General features: G+C 34.7%; 2 protein-coding genes and 1 pseudogene across 2 annotated transcripts; 1 reads left to right on the forward strand and 2 right to left on the reverse strand.

The window, feature by feature from the left end:
* The first annotated feature begins 218 nt into the window (after positions 1 to 218).
* Positions 219 to 337, forward strand: LOC112475770 (annotated as a pseudogene).
* Positions 338 to 12,239: 11,902 nt separating this feature from the next.
* Positions 12,240 to 13,178, reverse strand: TAS2R7 (taste 2 receptor member 7). Its single transcript, XM_015585691.1, has one exon. The coding sequence runs from the start codon at positions 13,176 to 13,178 to the stop codon at positions 12,240 to 12,242; it is 939 nt and encodes a 312-aa protein (XP_015441177.1).
* Positions 13,179 to 16,729: 3,551 nt separating this feature from the next.
* TAS2R8 (taste 2 receptor member 8) lies at positions 16,730 to 17,605 on the reverse strand. Its single transcript, XM_015585689.1, is given in 3 exon segments — positions 16,730 to 17,244; positions 17,247 to 17,523; positions 17,525 to 17,605. Coding segments are annotated over 3 exon segments (873 nt in total).
* Positions 17,606 to 19,020: the final 1,415 nt, after the last annotated feature.

The following is a 19,020-nucleotide window of genomic DNA, read 5'->3' on the forward strand; positions in this document are numbered from 1 at the left end:
GATATAAACAAATAATATGCATCTCCATGTACCTGAAGTACTAAGACAATTATTAAGTTGTTAAAATCAAACAAAAAGAGATTAAAACGAGCCAGATGAAATGAGCAAGAATGGAATATACTTGATTGGGTAACTCTTCCATAGCTAGATTTCCAATTATTATAATATATCTGCTATCAGAATGAATACGAAAAATTAGTGATTAAAATAAAATTGCCATCTATGGCCATGCCACCCTGAACAAGCCCGATCCCGTCTGATCTCGGAAGCTAAGCAGGATCGGGCCTGGTTTGTACTTGGATGGGAGACCACCTAGGAAGACCAGGTACTGTAGCTGTAAAAAAATAAAAAATAAGGGGTTGTAAGCTAACAAGATCCTTGCAATCTGTGAGGTGAACCAAGGGTTGCCTCATCTAAAAAAAAAAAAAAAAGAATAAGATTGTTAATAACTAATATATTATTCAAAACTATCCCTATGAATTAATTCTTTTAAAAGTTCATACCATTTTTTAACAGTGAAACAGTGTAACATAATTTAAAAGTTAACCTACTTTATACAAGTTAACCTCAAATGTCATTATACAGTTTTCAACTAAATTTTAATATTATATATTTAGGTCTTGTAACCCACTTTTTGATTCTTACTACTTGATCCCCATTCCTTTTTGTATGTTGCATTGCTTATTTGGCCTTATATTTTCTTTTAATGTTATATACTACTCAAAAAGAAATTTAAAATAGGAAGCCATGTTAAGAAAAAATAAAAGGACTGTGAAAATGGTTGCAATTGATATCTGGAAATGTAATGCTATACGGAGATAATATAGGAGCTGTGCTTACAATGACCACAGTGTGGCATCATAAAACTACATCTAGGAGCATAATAACAGTATAATAAAAACTAGCTCAAATTATTGTGGGTCCTCCCCTCCAAGAAAGTCATCACAAGACACCAGGGTTTAAGCATTATGCTTAGTTGTTTGATTTTCCCTGACTCATATCTAGTTTTACCCTTTTTTTTGACAACTGCCCTTTGTTTCTAGTCAAATCTTCCCTTATCTAAGAAGAAAACCCGATTCTACCTGATCTTCAAACTAGATATGTATTAACTCATTAACTCTTGAATGTTTTCCTTCCTTTGTAGAATCCACTTTGTAACTATCTCCAACCAATAGCAGTCTGGTTTCCAGCGCCATTTATTAAAAATAGTTTTCAATGAGCCACAAAATGAGTTTGTATTTGACACTGCCTGGAAACTCTTTTCTGTTCTGGTTGGGCTGTTAAACTTGAAGGTGTTGTGTCTGCATTTCAGGCAGTAAGAAGGGAAAGGGAAGCAGTATTCTGGAAGAAGACTTTTCTAAAAGTACCACTCAAAGAAAATTCAAATAACTTCCTGGAATTATATCATATGGTCACACTCTACAGCAAGTGAGTCTGAAAATAAATATTTTTTAGCTGGACACATTGCTACCCTGATCACTATTGGGGCTATGCAAGCTAACTAGTAAAAATGGACAGTGAGTAAGCAATTAGCAGTATCTTAGCTAATAAATTTATTTTAAAATGAAGATTTAATGAAACAGACAAAATTTTGTGAAGTCTATTTCTTTATCTTCCTCTTAGGTAAATGAAAAATAGGATGAAAGTTTATGACCAGTTTTGACAGTTTTGAATTTATGTCTACAGCCTCTCAGAAGGATAAAATTCACCTAGCCTAATATTTTATTCTAAGATTAAGAGTTCTCTGTATCTTATATAACAGTGATGTAGGGAAGAGGCAAGAGAACTAGATGTTAAAACAAGCCGTATTCAGAGCCTGTAATGTGCAGCCAGAACAAAGGAATTGGGATTGCTGACAAATCGATCACAGGAGAACAGTTTTTAAGTAATATCCTACACAAAATAAACTCAACAATTCATTCTCTATAGCCAGACTATGGGGAACCTATAGAACAAAGGCTGAGATTGCTAACACAGCTTTCACACTGCATACCCATACCATCAAAGGAAAACAGGTAAACCAGGTCTTTAAACTATAATTCACAGAAACTAAGAATGACATATACACTGAATGCTCTGGGTCCCTCTCAGTCTCTCTCATTGTCTGTCTCTGAAAGGAGACCATGCTCCATCTGTGGAGTGTTATTCCTTCGCTAATAAACTTTCCTTTTGTCTCTAACTCTGGCATACACTTGAATTCTTTCCCGTGCACAGTCAAGGACTCTCAACTCACGCTTTCTGTCTTGGTGCAGGACTTGGGTCCCCACTTAGGGTGATACGCCGCTTCCTACAGCAACAAGAGGCATAGAGAAGTCCTGAGACAGGGCAGTCCTCTGTCTGAGAAATCAAGAGGTTTTTTGATGGTGCTATAAACTGAATATTTGTGTCTCCCCAAATTCCAAAGCTTCTCAGATCTTACATAATTAGCAAATGATAAAGCTGTTTTATAGACTCAGCCGTGGCAGATTTCAAAGCCCAAGATCTTTCTACCTCATTCTATGACCTCTCTTTTAGCTTATACTTCACTAAAATGACTTGAAGTTGTCTTAGGTATGTTGAATATTTTCAAGTTAATATCTCTATTCAACACATAAATTTTTTTTGCTCCACATCTCTACTTGTTCCCAAATGGATTTTTCCTTCTTGGATTGCCCCAAATTCATCAACTTCTCTAAGGCAGTCTTACATTTTAATAAAGCGCAGTGCTATGTTTCTGAGTATTTCATAGAGCATTTATTTATAAAAATGTGAGTAACTTTCAAGTAAAAATATAGCTTAAAAGTTTATTAAATGCAGGATGCCCCAAAATACCACCAGAACAATCTGTCATTGAGGCAAAAATGAGCTTATTCTTTCAAATATTTTAATTTTCATTCATTTCTGCTTCGGAATCAATGATCAGGTCTAGGGTTATACTTTGGAAAATGTTGGTCCATTATATCTAAACATTTGTTTTTGTTGTTGTTGTTGTTGTTAGTTCTCTTAAGCATTTTCTAACTTCTTGTATCTAAATCTACTTGTCTTTCTACAAATGTATAGCTAGGGTCTTATCAAGTCATATTTTAAATTTATCTTCTTTTTCTTACTTTGTTTTTCTTTTTAAGTCCTAGGTACTAATTCTGAAGACTTTTTTTGAAGGGCCAGGTAAATCCCTTTTCAGGATGTGTTCTTTTCCCTTTTTATCAGAACCCATCATACTTTTTTCTTTGCTTAGTGTTTGTCCTTTGAAAATTCCAAAAACTGAGTCTAGAGAAATGCGAAAAGGAATAACAAACCCCTCAGTTATAGTGGTCCTTAATCATGTTGTTAGATATGGGCCATTTCCTTTCTTTTCACATCTGAATATTCTGTGTCAGAGATCTAAACAGTGTCTAAACATCGGTAGAACATGGCACCCTACTCATTTGTAAATGCTTTTTTCTAAATTCATCTACAACCAAAGGCTAATGATTGAAAAACACAAATCCCTTACATTTGTAAGATCATTATCTCCATGGACATTTAACTAATTTGAATCATAAAGGTACTATGTAATCATAAAGATACTCTTATAATTTAACTAAAGTACTATTATTATTCAATCAGCAAGTTTACCACTGTACCTTATTTATTTACAGCACTAACACTTTATTTCTTTGGTATCAAAGCCTCGATATCTGTTTAAATAATAAAATGTCCCAAGAGTTGGTGAAATTTAAAAGGAATTATTAGTTGTACTCACTCCAAATGAAAAATTTAAAGTCAGTTTTAATAACATGAGTATGAGTATTTGTAGGAGGGAGGTTATAAAAAAAAGACCATAGTACATGAGAGAGAGAGAGAGAGCTAATGAATTATAAGTTATGTCAATAGAGAAGCAGCAGAATTGAGTAAATGAGTCAACCCAAAATTTTGTTGCTTAAAGAAAATCTTTGTATGCTTAATGATTTTCCCCAGTTCCTGACTTGCCAATAATCCTTCCATTCAGGTTATAATGTCATTTGATACTTTATTCTTTTCTTGTTCTTTCTTTGCAGAAGTCCTTCAAGACAAAGGAGAGTTCCAACTATTAATTAGGTGAGTTATTTTGAATTCAATCAACTTATTAAAAATGTTTCTAAATGGATTCTAGGAATCTCTGGAGCAGTTTAATCTTATTAGTTCCATGTTGCAGAAAGAGCACAAAAGACAAAACAAATGAGAAAGAAAAATTAAATGATTTGCTTTAGATTTAAGAATTCTCTCAGGTCTGTAGAATGGGATCACTGCTTTCCTTCTGGTTTTTTTCTTGCCTAAGTTACCTGGCCTTGGCTGTTTTGGCATGCCTGTGAGAATTCCTGGGGAGAAAAAATGCTCTGATTATCTACATCCTCTGTTTGCACCTCTCAGCCAGTCCTTCTTGTCCCTTGACTGGGACAAGATAATAACCCCAATATTATTAATTCAATAAAATTTAATACTTAACAATAACCCTGGCATGGTCCTATTCTTGGTACCAAAGATACAAAGGTAAATGAAACATCATTCCTGTCCTTATGAAACTCAGCATCTAATGGAAGATTCAGCTTGGACATAATGATGATCACTTCAGAAAAGTGGCAAGAGAAGGTATTATGAAACCCCAGAGCAGGGGAGAAAAAGGAACGCCTCTCACAGGAGATGCCATGTGATCTGGACCTTAGAGAGGGAAGCAGCATAAAATGCATGGCTAAATCTGTGCATGTAACACAGTATTTCAATGGCCTAGGAAAACTGAATGATTAGGTAAGGTTGAAGTGAATAGAGGAAAATGAATCTGGATTTAGTTCCAGATAAAATAAAGTTCCAGAGTATGATGGATATTGTAAATGGGAAGCTGAATTTGTAGTTTAGTTTATGGGCAACAAAGAGATTTTTAAATAGGAGAACGACACAGTAATGTCTTTGTTAATCTAACAACAGTGAGCAGTTAGCAGCTTGAGAGAACAGACTATGTCTTTAAAGCTTGGAATCTTAGTGTTTGACACAAAGCACAATACAGTATGTGGGCATAAAATATATTTTGAATGCATATGAGAACGATTGTAAAAGTGATGGCCATGAGATGATGAAGAAACAATTGAAAGTTAAAGCAACAGATGGTGAGGGCAGGGACTCAATTATAGGTACCAGAAATTTGCAAAAGGAGACATTAGGTGGGATTTATTTATACTTTCCGTTTGTCTACAGACTTACTAGTTTGTAGAAGCTGATAGAAGAAAGGGGAGAGTAGGTGTTATACGATTGCTCTGCTACTGAGAAGGGCAGGGTGGCTGATAATTTCCTCCTGTTCAATAGATTTATGTCAAGATATCATGTACATCTGCATGTGGACACAGTGACACCACCTGGTGGTTTCTCTCAGACATCACGAGATATCTGGTGGTTTATACATGATTTCACATATATCATGGCAAGTTCAAGATAGGAGACAATATAGAATAGTGGCAGAAATATCAAAAGAGGGGAGAGTAAATGGTGATAAAGCAAGCAAGAGATGCGAAGGGCATGCACTCTGAAGAGGCCACAGTTCCTCTGCCTCTTCTCTTCTGGGCACTGGACCCTGATCACTACCCAGTACCATTTAAACGAATAATATATTACTCCTAACTAAATTCAGGCTACGGTAGATTCTATACTTGCCTTATTTAAGTTTATTGTTAATCTTTCTTTTTCCTTGTCTCCTTCTGAATCTGTGTTCTCTCGATGAAGCAGATAATGAATTTCTTGAAGAACTCCCAGAGGAATTAAAATTCAAACCTCAAGGAGTACATGGAGGTCAGTGAGGCAAAAAGGACAAAAATGGAAAAAAAATGCATGGTCAGCCACATGGGCCTCATTGCCAGGATGTCCAGGGAGAGTAGGAAAGCGATAGCAGAGGAGGAAGAGGTTGCCGAGGTGGCTGAGGTGGTCAAGGTAGCCAGAGTCCAAGAGCTCCAGGCGGCCAGAGTAGCCAAGGTGGCAGACATGGCCAAGGTAGCCCTGGTGGCCAGAGAGGTCAGTGTGAAAGGGTGGCCAGGATGGTCAGCATGAAAAAGGTAGCTAGGGTGGTCAGTGCAGTGGCCAAAGACAATGAAAACCAACTGAAAATGACTTCCAGTGATTCCCTAAGTATTAATTGCATTTTTACTCACTAATCTAGTGAATTTCTCTTTAAATTCTTAACCTTTTTGTTTCCGTTCATTTCTCTTGTTTTAAGTCTTGACTTTAATCACTCTTAAACTTTGCCCAGGTTTGTCCTTGCCTCAATCTCATACAAAGAGAAGTCTCCTCCATTCTTATAAGAGCAAGTGTTACTTCCACCTGAGTTAATTTTATTTTTTTGACTTTCTTATTCTTATATTAGCCTACAATTTCCCCAGTTTCTACCTCCTCTCTCCTCTTCTCTTGCCTTCTCTTTCCCCTCTCCTGGCCTCCTCCTCCATCTCCACCTCTCCAGTCCTCCTTCTCCACCTCTCTCTCTTAATGAAATGTGAGGTCTTATAATGAGACTACTTAATAGTGGAGATACAAGGCATAGATCATGCTCAAGCCAAGTTATTACTTCTGTGTAAAATCCTTTTCTTTGTTTCAGAATTGATAGAGAACAACTGGTGACCATCAACTTTTGGTGGTGTAAACCTCTTTGCCTTTCCTTTCTCCAACTTTAAATCATTAATAAAGTCATTGGCACTAAAACCTGTTCTTGTTTTCCATTTAGGGTCATGGTTCTCAGTCAAGTGACAGGAAGGATGGGCTGGGAGGTACAAAGCCCTGACTGGATTTTAAGTGTTCTGTATTGTGCAGCATTATAGGGAGCTGAGATTTTAACAATTTTATGAGGACTTAACTACCACCAATATTCCAAAGCAAAAAAAAAAAAAGTATTCTTGAGACTACAAAGAGAGTTTGCCAAGTTCAGATTATCAATACACACACCCTTTTCTCAGCTCAAACACAAAAAAATTACCTTGTAAACGTCCATGATCTCTGGCAGTCTTTCATTGTATGTGTGCCATATTATGCCATTTCTGTTTATGTCTGTTTGCCCTCAGCATGCCCTGCTGGAGACGGACTCATCATCCAGCTGTCAATCAGACAGGCTTCTCTTTGGTCTAGAGACATACGGGTATACCTCATGTACAGCATTTAGCTCATACATGTTGACTCAACTTATTTCTTCTGCATATATGCATTTGTAGAAATAAAGTGAAGTAAAATCTGCCAGAGCTAGGCAAGGTGCAAAGGAAAGTGAATGTTATTAGTTGAGTTATGTCTCCCAGAAATTTATGTGTTGAAGTCCTAATCCCAGTATCACAGAATGTGACCTTTTTGGAAATAAGGTTGTTGCAGATGTAATTAATTAAGATGAACTCACATGAGAGTAGGGTAGGCCCTTAATCCAGTATGACTGATGTCTTTATAAAAAGGGAAAATTTGGACATAGACATATGCATAAGGAGAACCCTATGTGAAGATGAAGACAGAGACTGGGGTGATGTAGCAGAACTAAGGAGCACCAAAGATTGCCAGCAAACCACCAGAAGCTAGGAGAGAGGCCTGGGACAGATTCTTCCTCATAGCCCATATACTGAACCAACCCCTTGATCTTGGACTTCTAGTTTCCAGAACTATGATAAAATAAATTTCTGTTGTTTAAGCCACTTAGTTTATAGTACTTTGTTACAGCAATCCTAGAAAACTAATACGGTGAGAAAACCTACTAGATTTTTTAAATAAATGAGTATATATAGACTAATTACAATACAACTTACTTTATCTACCTCCAAAGCTTCTGAGTGGAGAGAGAGAGAGAGAGAGAGAGAGAGAGAGAGAGAGAGAGAGAGAGCGAGCGAGCGAGCGCGAGCACAAGCATTCCTTAGTTGATGGGCTCAATACATTCAGGCTAGAAATTGTACCTGACTTGGAAGCTCTTTGTTCCTCTGTGTCATATTTTGGTTATGACTATGGGAAGTCACACATGTGAATGCTGGCAACCTAAGAAAATTGACCATGCAATTAGGTGTGGAAAAAATGAAGGGTCTAATGGACATTTCTATAAAGGCTATAAGTAGTTTGCTTTTAGTATTCATATTAATGAAGAATTTATAGGTAAGGGTAGCAAAAACAGAAATTAAACATGTTTAATGCTCTTTATTTCCACATTTACTGCCAAGTTTAGTTTTGGAATCACAAGAACTGGCCCTTTCCTCAGAAGCAGAATTAGTCTTTGGTTGTTCTGGCTTTCTCAGTACCCTGATTGACTTTTCATCCAGTTTCTGAAGTAACGTGACCATTCTGCAAATGGCCTTGGGAACATTTCACAATGCAAAATGTATAAAAATATATAAACCTGAGAGCAGAAACATTTGAAAATGTCTTGCCTGAGGAGTCAAGAAGAAATTAGCAGCTTTATCTTCTTTACCATGCAAGCAGACTACAAACCCCAGTTTTGATCTTTCTTAATTTTCCATTATTTATTGAAAGCAAAGAGAAAAAAAGTAAAAAAGATTAAATCTCATCACACTAAATATTAGAGATAAATGACAATTTTCTAAATAATGGGTTGCTATGATTTCAGTCAAAACACTGAACAGCAAAGCTCAGGGTCTCATATCCTAATCAATACATTTTTGCATAACACGAGCCTACTGATTAGTCAAGGACATTCATAAATGAACCCATCAAAAATTGAAAATATTGTAAGTTGAAAATGCATTTAATAAACTAATTTACCAAACATCATAGCTTAGCCTACCTTAAACACTTACATTAGCCTACAGTTGGGCAATTGTCTTGAGTTTTATTTCAAGAGTAATTGCTTTCCTCTTCTCACCAGAAACAGGAAATACACATGGTGTTTTGTAGATATAATGGACATAAAAACACAAAACATGATATCCAAAAAACACTGACTACACAGTACACTGTAGAGTATCAGTCGTTTACCCTCATAATCGTGTGGCTGACTGGGAGCTGCCTTTTCCCAGCATCGCAAGAGAGGATCACACCGCATGTCGCTAGCCCAGGAAAAGATCAAAATTCTAAATTTGAAGTTTGGTTTCTACTGAATGTATATTGTTTCCACACCATCATCAAGCTGAAAAATTGTTAGACTAATCATCGTAAGTTGAAGACTGTCTATAGATCTGTATCGCCAAATCCAGTGGTTATTTTGCTATATCAATTTTACTGTTTTTCTCTGCAGCATCTGAAAGCAGATCTGTCTCTCCCTATAATACAATGACATCTCTTACTTTCAGTTCACTAGACTTTCCTCGCTTTATTCTTATCGTTCTAAAAGCTCCTTCTTGTTTTCTTTTGTTGGTCTTTTCTCCTTAATTTTATCTCTAAAGATTTGAACATCTCAGGGCTCAAGCCTGGTGTCACTTTTCTATCTATAATTAAGTCTTAGGTAATAATATTTATATGTTGATAACTTCCAAATTTATATCTCTTTTCTCTACATTTAATTACAGATTCATATATTCAATTATCTATTTTATATTTTCACTAGATTATTTCATAAACCTCTAAAACATAATATGTAAAAATTCAAATTTTTTATTTCTATTCTCTCATCCCTCAATTAACAGTTTCTCTTTCAAGCTTAGGTAGCAGTATACTTCCAATTGTTAAAGTAAAAAAAAAAAATCTAATAGTTTTTTTAATCTTCTTTTCCTTCAATTCCTTCCCTTCATCTAATCAAGTAACAAGATCTATCAGCTTTACCTACACACTATATGGAATTCATCTATTAAAAAATTCCCCACCTCTATTGCCAGCATCCAAATCCAAGCCACTACGATTTCTCATACAGACTACTTACAGTAGTAATTTATCAGATGACCCCTTAATTATTCTTCTCCCCACCCCCAGCACATAAAATATCCATTCTTCTTATTAACAAAGTGACCTTAAATCTGCATATAAATCAAACTATGTTACACGTGGTTTCAATTCCTTCAGTGTCTTCTCATTACACTTAAATCTAAATTTTCTCTCATGACCTACAAGGCCTTTCATGATCTTTTCAGTCACTCTTTGCCCACCATGCTTTGGTCATAGACCTTATTGCTCTTCTTCAAACATTTACTCCTCAGGGTACTGTCACTTGGCTTGCCATCTTTCAGGGTTATTTGTCCAGAATATTGGATGGCTGGGTTATATTTGTAATTTAAGTCTCAGCTGAAATCTCACTTTCTCAAGTAGGTCTGTCTTCACTCTGGTATATAAAGCTATCCTTCATCTCCAGTTTCTCTCAGTTGCGTTAATCATGACATAACTATTTGTTTGTTGCCTTGATCATTACCTGCCTTCTATGATGTTGTCTATGACAGTGCATGAAAGTATGGACTTTGTCACATTTCATCTGTATTTTAAATATGCATTATGGTGCCTAACACTCAGACATTCAATATATGAGTAGATATCTATTTATCGAACAAGGTAAAAACAGAAAGAAATTTGCCTGCATTCTCGGTAACTTTTTCACTACATTCTCTTAGAGAAAGACTGAAAACTCTACACCAAACCATGGGAGTGAAAGAAACAGTACAAATACTTCTTTTAACCCTAAATTTTTCATGATTTCTCAGAATTAACATAATCTCAGAAGATAAACCACTTGACTTGGCTACGTTCCTTTTATCCTAGATATGCCAGTAAGAAGAATTATGCACAGTAAGAGGTCTCTAATATGGTTTCTGTTGCTACCTCAGTATCCTTTGCTTGGCTATGGTCCACAGAGAAATTGAGTGTTGAGGTGCTATGTTTGTAATTTAAGTAGACGATCAAGTTTCTAAAGTTCACAATATGAAGACATCAAATGGAGCTTTCAAGATTCCCATTAGTCCGTATAGATTTTTGTTCCCATGTCCAATAAATCCACATAAGCTGGCTTTGATGGGGGATAGGGACAGGTATTCTTCAAGACAGTATTGAAAAGAACGTAAGTTTCAGCCTATATACCTATTGCTTCTTTATCTTATAAGGCACTCGGTGAATCTTTTTAAAATTATCAGTTTAATTAAAATATATTTTTTGTACTGTCAGATTCAGAGAAGAAAAACTAACCTATGGAACTAGTGTACAAGTAATTTTGATTTTTACCAAATTTATTGATTAGAATATTTATAAACATTTCCTTTTCTGCACAGAAAGTTCATGGCTAGTCTGGGCTGGTTAGTAACAGAGTCAATCACTTCAAAATACCTTTGCCATAACATAAATATTTCTCTCAATCACTTCAAAATACCTTTGCCATAACATAAATGATGTGCTTTTGATGGAGTTTCCCAAATAGATATCTCGTAGATGACTTATGTATAATCCGAATATTATCCTCCTGGCTTATAGAGATGAACTGTATTGAATCAATGTCTCTTTGACAGTTTTAACATTTTAACTTTCAAAACGTAAGTTTTTGATTGAAGGTCTCGTCGAAGTATCTTGATAATCAATGCCTGGTGCAGTCTTAGTTTGCTAAAAACAAACTTTTCACATGCTTTTTGTCTAAGAAATATTGTTCAATACACAATAAATGGTTCTAGTAAGGCTCTTTCTTTAGCTAACCTTATTTTATAGAAACTTTCTATATAAATTATCTTTCTCTCATACTTTTTGAGTGTCTTTCTTTCATTGATCTATGATCCAAAAATAACTTTTGAACTCGTTGGGAGAATATTTATTTTAATCACAATTTATGTGTCTTAATTGTGCTCATAATCAGTATTAATTTCTGCAACATTCATAGAATCATATAGAATTTGATTAAGAACAGTCTCCTTATTGAGTGTTTTTCAAAGGTAGAGCTTAGTTGGATGATCTGAGAAGAAAAAAGTCTAGCTAGGACCATGAAGGTGAGCCAGCTCCTTTTCATATGGATGCAAATAACAGCAAGATGCTATTACAGTTGTTCTGAATTAGTCATACAATTTTGCAACTGGAGAAATGATTTAAAACTAACTATAAAAATAATCTCTCCTCTCACAATTAATATTAGAATCTTAGCTTCTGTATGTTCTAAAACATGTTTTAAAAACTTTGAAGGAACACACACACACAGAGACAGAGAGAGAGAGAGAGAGAGATAAAGAGGCAAAATCAGCTCTATATGAGATTTCCTAAGTTGTAAGTATACTAATACATTCTAAGAGTAATTGACCACATGAAACAAACATTAATGTAGGAACTGCAGAAAGTTAAGAAACATGTCTTCCTTTGTCCTAGAAAATGATAATTTTTCTTCAGATCCATTTACGTTAGAAATTTCTTCTTTTCAGGATATATGTTACTTTCCATAGCACCCTTAGAAATGCTTGTCGTAATTTATTGTTCCCTAGAATTAGGATAAAAGAATGGCTTGAGGGATAGATTAGAGCTATCAACTCACCAATCATCACAGCTAATTCAGTCTCTGGCATAAAGTAGCTGGAGGTGGCTACAAGAAAGGACAAATAGTAGGCAATGAAAAGTATGAGGAAAGAGATGACAGCTTTCATGGCTCCCACATGAGCTTCTATGCTGGGGTCTCTGCATCCTGTGGCATTGAGTCGCATCTGCCTGGTGTGTCTCCGCAGGGAGAGAATCAAGAGGAGAAATGAGATCAGGGACACAGAAAAGGGGAAGAGTGTTAACAGGTTGAGACATACCTTAATGGAAGCATACTGAGCTTTATTTACTCTGCATCTCAAAGTTAAGTTTGCTTTCCACTTTGCCTTGACACAAAGCCTGAAATCATCATTCAAATTTTCAATGACAGGAAAGCTAATAATGACAGAGACGGCCAAGCACACCAGCAGGATCCTAGGAATCACCCTGTCAATTCTCCACTTCATCCAGAGGAAAAGAGGATGAAAGAAATTAGCTATCTTGAGGAAATAAAAAATGCTGAGGCAGGTGGCAAAGCAGACACTCAAATGGTTGGTTAGTGTCCAGAAGAAGTCAATGATTTTCATTTGTTTACCGGTGGCATAGACATCTGGATACAGCACCAATATAAAACAATCTAATAGTATTATACACAATAGACAAATTCTAGATATGGCCAGACTTGTGAGGATTAAATCAATGGAAGCAATCTTCTTATTCTTGATCCAGTCCATACAGTTCACCAAGCCAATGAATGCATTTCCTAAGATTCCCATTGAAAATTCTCCAGCTGCTATGATCATTAAGGTGTTTTTTACTTCATCTGACATGTTAAAACAGGAAAATACCCAATTTGTTTTTATCTGAACTGATGTAGTTTGATATCTACACCTACTTCTTAGCTTTTGCTGTAATTTTCTTTACTTCTTTTATTGTAGACTGTCTTGTGATGGAGATGCGAGTGGTAAATGAAGGCTGTAGCTATCTTCATTAAAACTTAATTAGTCTTCACAAATAGCGTGGTTGGCAATCCTTGGCCTGGCTGCTGTATGTCCATTTACCTTTCCAGTAGGTTTTATGTTTCCACACATGGTTAATTTAGGCTGAGCTACAGTTTATAAAGATGCAAATTAGGTCAAAGCTCTCTCAAGGTCTCGCACTGTCTTTCTCAGGCTACCTTCTGCAAATTTTGGATTCATTAATCTGTGATGCATACTAGTAACCTCAACAGCCTGCCAGATTTAGCAAATAAAAATGCAGAGTACCCAGTTAAATTTGAATTCCAAAGAAACAATAAATTTTTTTAGTGTATATTCCAAATGCATAGGATAACTACTTAAATTTAAATTTAAGTAGGTGTCCTATATTTTATCTGGCAAATCTTAACCTCAAGGATTTATTTTCTGGCAATTAGAAAATAGTCAAAAATTGAAATTTATAGAGGAATCTTCATTTTGTTGAATAATATTAATTACTGCTAAAAATCCAAAATTTGGGTTAACAAAGTTTGAGAATTTAAAAGATGAACACTAAATATAGATTATTTGGTTCTAAAAACATTTCAACTTATTTTATCTTGGTTCCTCAGATGAACAACAATTATATGGCACAAGGTCTCAAAATAGCGCCATCTTATTAGTCAAGTAACATTTAATGGTCATTCACTTTGTCATACTATATATAATAAGGTGAAGGAACCATAATAGAGAAGAGTATTAATTACCTTTAGATTTTTCCTTTTCATTTAAAATATTCCAAAGGGAAGTTGTATACACAAGAGAAAAAGAAAAGAAAATCCTGTTTCATTCTACTCCCTACCCTCCCCTTTCCAAATTGCATCTGAATATCTAGATCCTTAGCCCTTCTAGCCTGTTAGGCAGGAGATTAATGATTAAATTTACCTTATGTCTATGGACTAATTCTTGTTTTGAAATAGCTTTTCTAATTTGGCGTTACTGAGGAACACTTTATTACATAATGTTTCCATGGAATAATTCGGGGTATTCATACATTCCTTGGTAATACAATTCTTCTCTCATCCTTCCTTAAAGGTCAAATCTTCATTCTAGAGACATAGCCCTGATTATTGGGCAAACTGCTTTATCATGTAGTGATTTCACAGGTGACCACTCTCCTATGGAAACAATCCTTGACACAAGCACATCATTTTCTTCTCCCTAATGTCCAGGTAAATATAGCATTCACAATAATTATGATAACACCTTTACCAAATAAATTTTAGACTAATTTTTTTCACAGATAATTGTAGATTTTATGCTTACTAGTGTTGTAAAACATGGAAGTTATGATGCAGGTACTATAGAAAAGGGTATGAACTTTTTTTAAAAAATTAAAAATATACTGACCTATGGATCCATCAACCTCACTTCTGTGTATATATCCAAGAGAAATAAAATCAAAAATTTCAAGAGACAACTTTAACCCTTAACTTTATTGCAACATTATTCACAATAACTTAAATGTAGAAACAATCAAAATTCCCATTGACAGATGAATGGATAAAGAAAATGTGGTATATGGAAACAATAGAATATTACTCAGTCTTAAAAAAAAAAAAGAAAGAAATTTTGAAATAAGAAAAAACATGTGTGAACCTGGAGAACATTATGCTAAAGGAAATGAGCTAGTTACAGGAAGATAAATACCATATGATTCCCCTCATATGAGGAATCAAAAGTAGCCAAACTCATAGAAGCAGAGAGTAAAACAGTGGTTGCCAAGGCCTGAGGGGAAGGAGAAGTGGAGAGTTGATATTCAACAAGTATAAAGTGTCACTTATGCCAGATGAATAATTTTAGAGATTCACTGCAAAACACATAGCCTGTAGTTGACAGTACAGTACTATACACTAAAAAAACTTGTTAAAAGTGTAGATCTCATGTTGAATGTTCTTACTACAATAAAAAAAAAAGAAAGAAAAATTATGCAAGAGAGAATTTCGTCACAAGCTTACTACTTTGAAGTTCGGTCATGGTCATTGGAGATATTTGAAACATTGGAAATACAGAAAACAAAACATGGAAGGAAGGACTTTAATGCAGAAAAACCTTCCCAGAAGTCTTAATCTAATTAAATATTTATTCTATCTAAACCTGCAGAATGACATAAAGTTTATCTCAGTATAGAATCTACAAGTATTTTATAGAATATATTAATATATTCTATCACAGGGACACTGATTCTCCTTTCTAATATAACAAATAGCAATCTAAATAGCTAGCACATTAGAAATATAGTCTTATGTCCCTAAGACTAATTGTGTAGAATCGTATGCAGAAAAATTTATAATCTTTGGGTAATTAATACCTTAGTTATAATAAAAGGAAATTCATAGATTGAAATAGACCAGAATTAGACATAGAAAATGGTGGGAGCAAAAAATGCTCAGTTAGATCAGAACAGACATGGCCTTAGATGTGCCAGATCAAGTATTTCAATAATACTAGTGAAGAGGATTTGAACAGAATCACATTTTATTAATGACTTTTTTTTTTGTAGTTTACTCTGTATGAACATATAGTGAATTTTTAGTGATGGTATTTTGTTATTCCATTGTGTATGATAATTTCTTCCCAATGAATTTCTTTTCTTAAATCCTGAATGAAAACTCCTTGGGTCTTATTAAGGAAAGGAATTTGAACAAAGTCTGACATATTAGTCACCTCCATCCAGATTGTGAAGAGCACTTAAGGACACTCCTTAGAGGAAGATGCTTGAGTGGGTTCTATTCCTATCCTGGTGCTGCCTGAAATGTAAGTTATTTAAAAGGAAATTTAATTTCAAGAGAAATAAATAAGAGATGTTAGAGAAAGGTCAACTAGAAAATATCACCTGGTAGACTACCTAAAGCATCACTGACTTGGAAGGACAGAGACACAAAACTGGGAAAGTGAACCAGAAACAAGACAGGAAGAAACTAAGTTCATAGTTAATAAGTCAAATGAGAGTAACTCAGCAGAACCATGAAGGGAACTCAGTTAAGGGTCAGCAATGAAAGTGTATGATAGAAAAAAAGTGAGAAATCATTTAGTGCAGCTTGGGTGCACTTCACAGTGGGCCAATGTCAAATGTTAAAGAACTTTAGCTAGGCAATACATGCCTAACATTTGCAGTTAAAGGACAAAAAGAGAAATGTGGGCCCTGAAATTTTTGGAGGGAAGGGTGAAGATGAGAATGTCTGGAAGTGTAAAGAGATGTAAAGGATGTATTCTTTGGTGTGCTAGTGGTCTCAATAACACTTAAAGATATATACTCAAAATAAATAGAATAACTGGAAAAAAATGACAATGAACCTACAGAAAATTGTATTTTTATTAGAAAATAAAATTTGCTTTTAAAGTCCATTTTTACAGCCAAGGTTTTACATCACACATGCTGTTTTTCCACACCTCAGCATCCTGACAGATGCCTGCCTCAGTCTGTTATTTCCAATAATTAAAATAAGTGAGAGACCTGAGGGGTAGAGAATTGCTATAACCTCTCCGAATATCACAGCTAACTTTCTTTCCTTCATAAGGTAGCTAAATGTTGCCAAAAGAGGAGCAAGATAGTATACAAAAAAGAGGAAGAGAAACAAAGTAACAGTTTTCATGACTCCTACGTGGGCCTCTGTGCTGGGATCTCTACAGCCTGTAACATTCAGTTTCATTCACTTAGTGTGTCTCCATAAGGACGTAATTAAAAGAAAAAATGAGATCAATGACACAGTAAATGGGGCAATCGCTATGAGGTTAAAGAATGACAACAGGTTGAAGTATTGAATTACACTTACATGAAACAATTCAGTGAAGTTTCTCTTATGTTTTGCAATTTTAAACTCAAAATCATAATTAGGTCTCATTGCTAGCATTAGGCTGCTTAACAAAGAAATGGCAAGCATTGCAGCAGGATCCAGCAAACCACCCTCTAAACTCTCCATTCCAGCCAGAAGAAAAATGGGTAGCAGAAATTGGCTATCTTGAGGAAATGGAAGACGTTGAAGCAGGTGGCAGTTCTCATACTGACGTCGTGGGTGAGTGTCTACAAGGTATCAACTATTTTTAGCTTATCATTTTTATAAACATCTGGCTATAAAACCATTATGATGCCATTGAGCACCATTACACAGAGCAAACGAATTCTGGAGATGTAGTCAGTTGAGGAGATCTTTTTTTTTCTTAACCCAGTCAATCCAGTTTACTAGTCTAATGTATCCATTTCCCAAAATTCCTAATATAGACTCTCCAGTTATTATCATGATAAGACATTATCTTCTATACTGAGTATGTTGGTAGAGAGAACAAATACCCCAATCTCAAATATCACTACAGATGGGCTAATTTACATATGACCAGTTGAAACATAACAAATAAATTCTTCAAATCATGGAATAATGTTTTCACTTGTCGTTATTTTGACTTTGATATCATTTCAGAAGTGCCCAGATATCCTCGAAAATAAGATTGCTTCTACATTCATGAAGAATAAACCAACTGATTGCTCCAAACAGCTTGACTAGCTTTGTAGCCTGGGTAAATTATAATTATCGCTCTGTAGTGAGTGATAACTGAACTGTTTGGTTAAAACCACTCTCATACAAATTAAAATATATCATATTTCATGAATTTGCAATAGGCTTCATGCAAGTATGTTCCGCATATATGGTCAAATTGAGTTTTGAATAAGAAACTACAGAGAGCAAACAAAAATACGTGCTTGTTAAAAATCAAAATGTGTAAATGAAACATCATTTGCATCATCATAAGTTATAAATTTCTTACAAGACAGTTCTAGTGGAAATGAATTTTAGTTTTGGAAACAATCAGTGCAATCAGATTATAGAGAGTTAATATTCACTCAGATGATAATTTTTGTTTTCATATAAATAGTTAATTAAGGACGGATATGATACAAATCTAATTATAAAGGACATAATGTTATTAGTCAGGCAGATACATAGCAACATTTACTAAGAATTTGTTCTCTATGTTTAATAAAAAGTGAAATATACCAGATAACGTTTTGTTTTCTTTAGTTTCATTGAATAAGGGAAATGCCCTGGTTTGTAGAACAGTTAATGTTTTTTCCTTGCAGTGAAACCTGATTTGAATTCTTACTCTGAATGGCTTAAAAGTAAAGACTAATGTTAAAGCAGCATTATCTATTGTTTTTTGTACGTCTGTTTTCGTGAGTGTGTATTATTCGTTTTTATTTCTTTTAACCTTCCAATCTGCTTACAGTCCTACTAAAAGTAATAGTGAAGTTTTTAATATAAAGAATAAGCAAATATGATGAAAAAGGCTGGCATATTATCCTATCCCAATGCCCAGCAGAGTGACAACTGTAAATAGCAAATGATGCTTAAATTGTATCTTTCATTCAGTTGTATAATAAACCCAAAGACCCACTAAAAAATATACATTATATAATAATAATAATAATGATATGGGAAATGCTATCCATGACAATTCACTTTCCAAAATGTCTCTTAGATAATTAACATTTTCATCTAAAATTAAGAAATGCACACTTTAAATTATTCTAATTAAAATTAACTCCTTTTATAAGATTTATGATTTCATATTCTGTATTGTAGTCATTTCTCTAGACAGGCAATCACATTTCTTAAAAATGTGGGGGGTTTTGTTTGTTTGTTTTTTAACCAACAAGTAT

The sequence above is a fragment of the Pteropus alecto genome, unplaced genomic scaffold, assembly GCF_000325575.1.
Source record: "Pteropus alecto unplaced genomic scaffold, ASM32557v1 scaffold1432, whole genome shotgun sequence".
Lineage (NCBI taxonomy): Eukaryota > Metazoa > Chordata > Mammalia > Chiroptera > Pteropodidae > Pteropus > Pteropus alecto.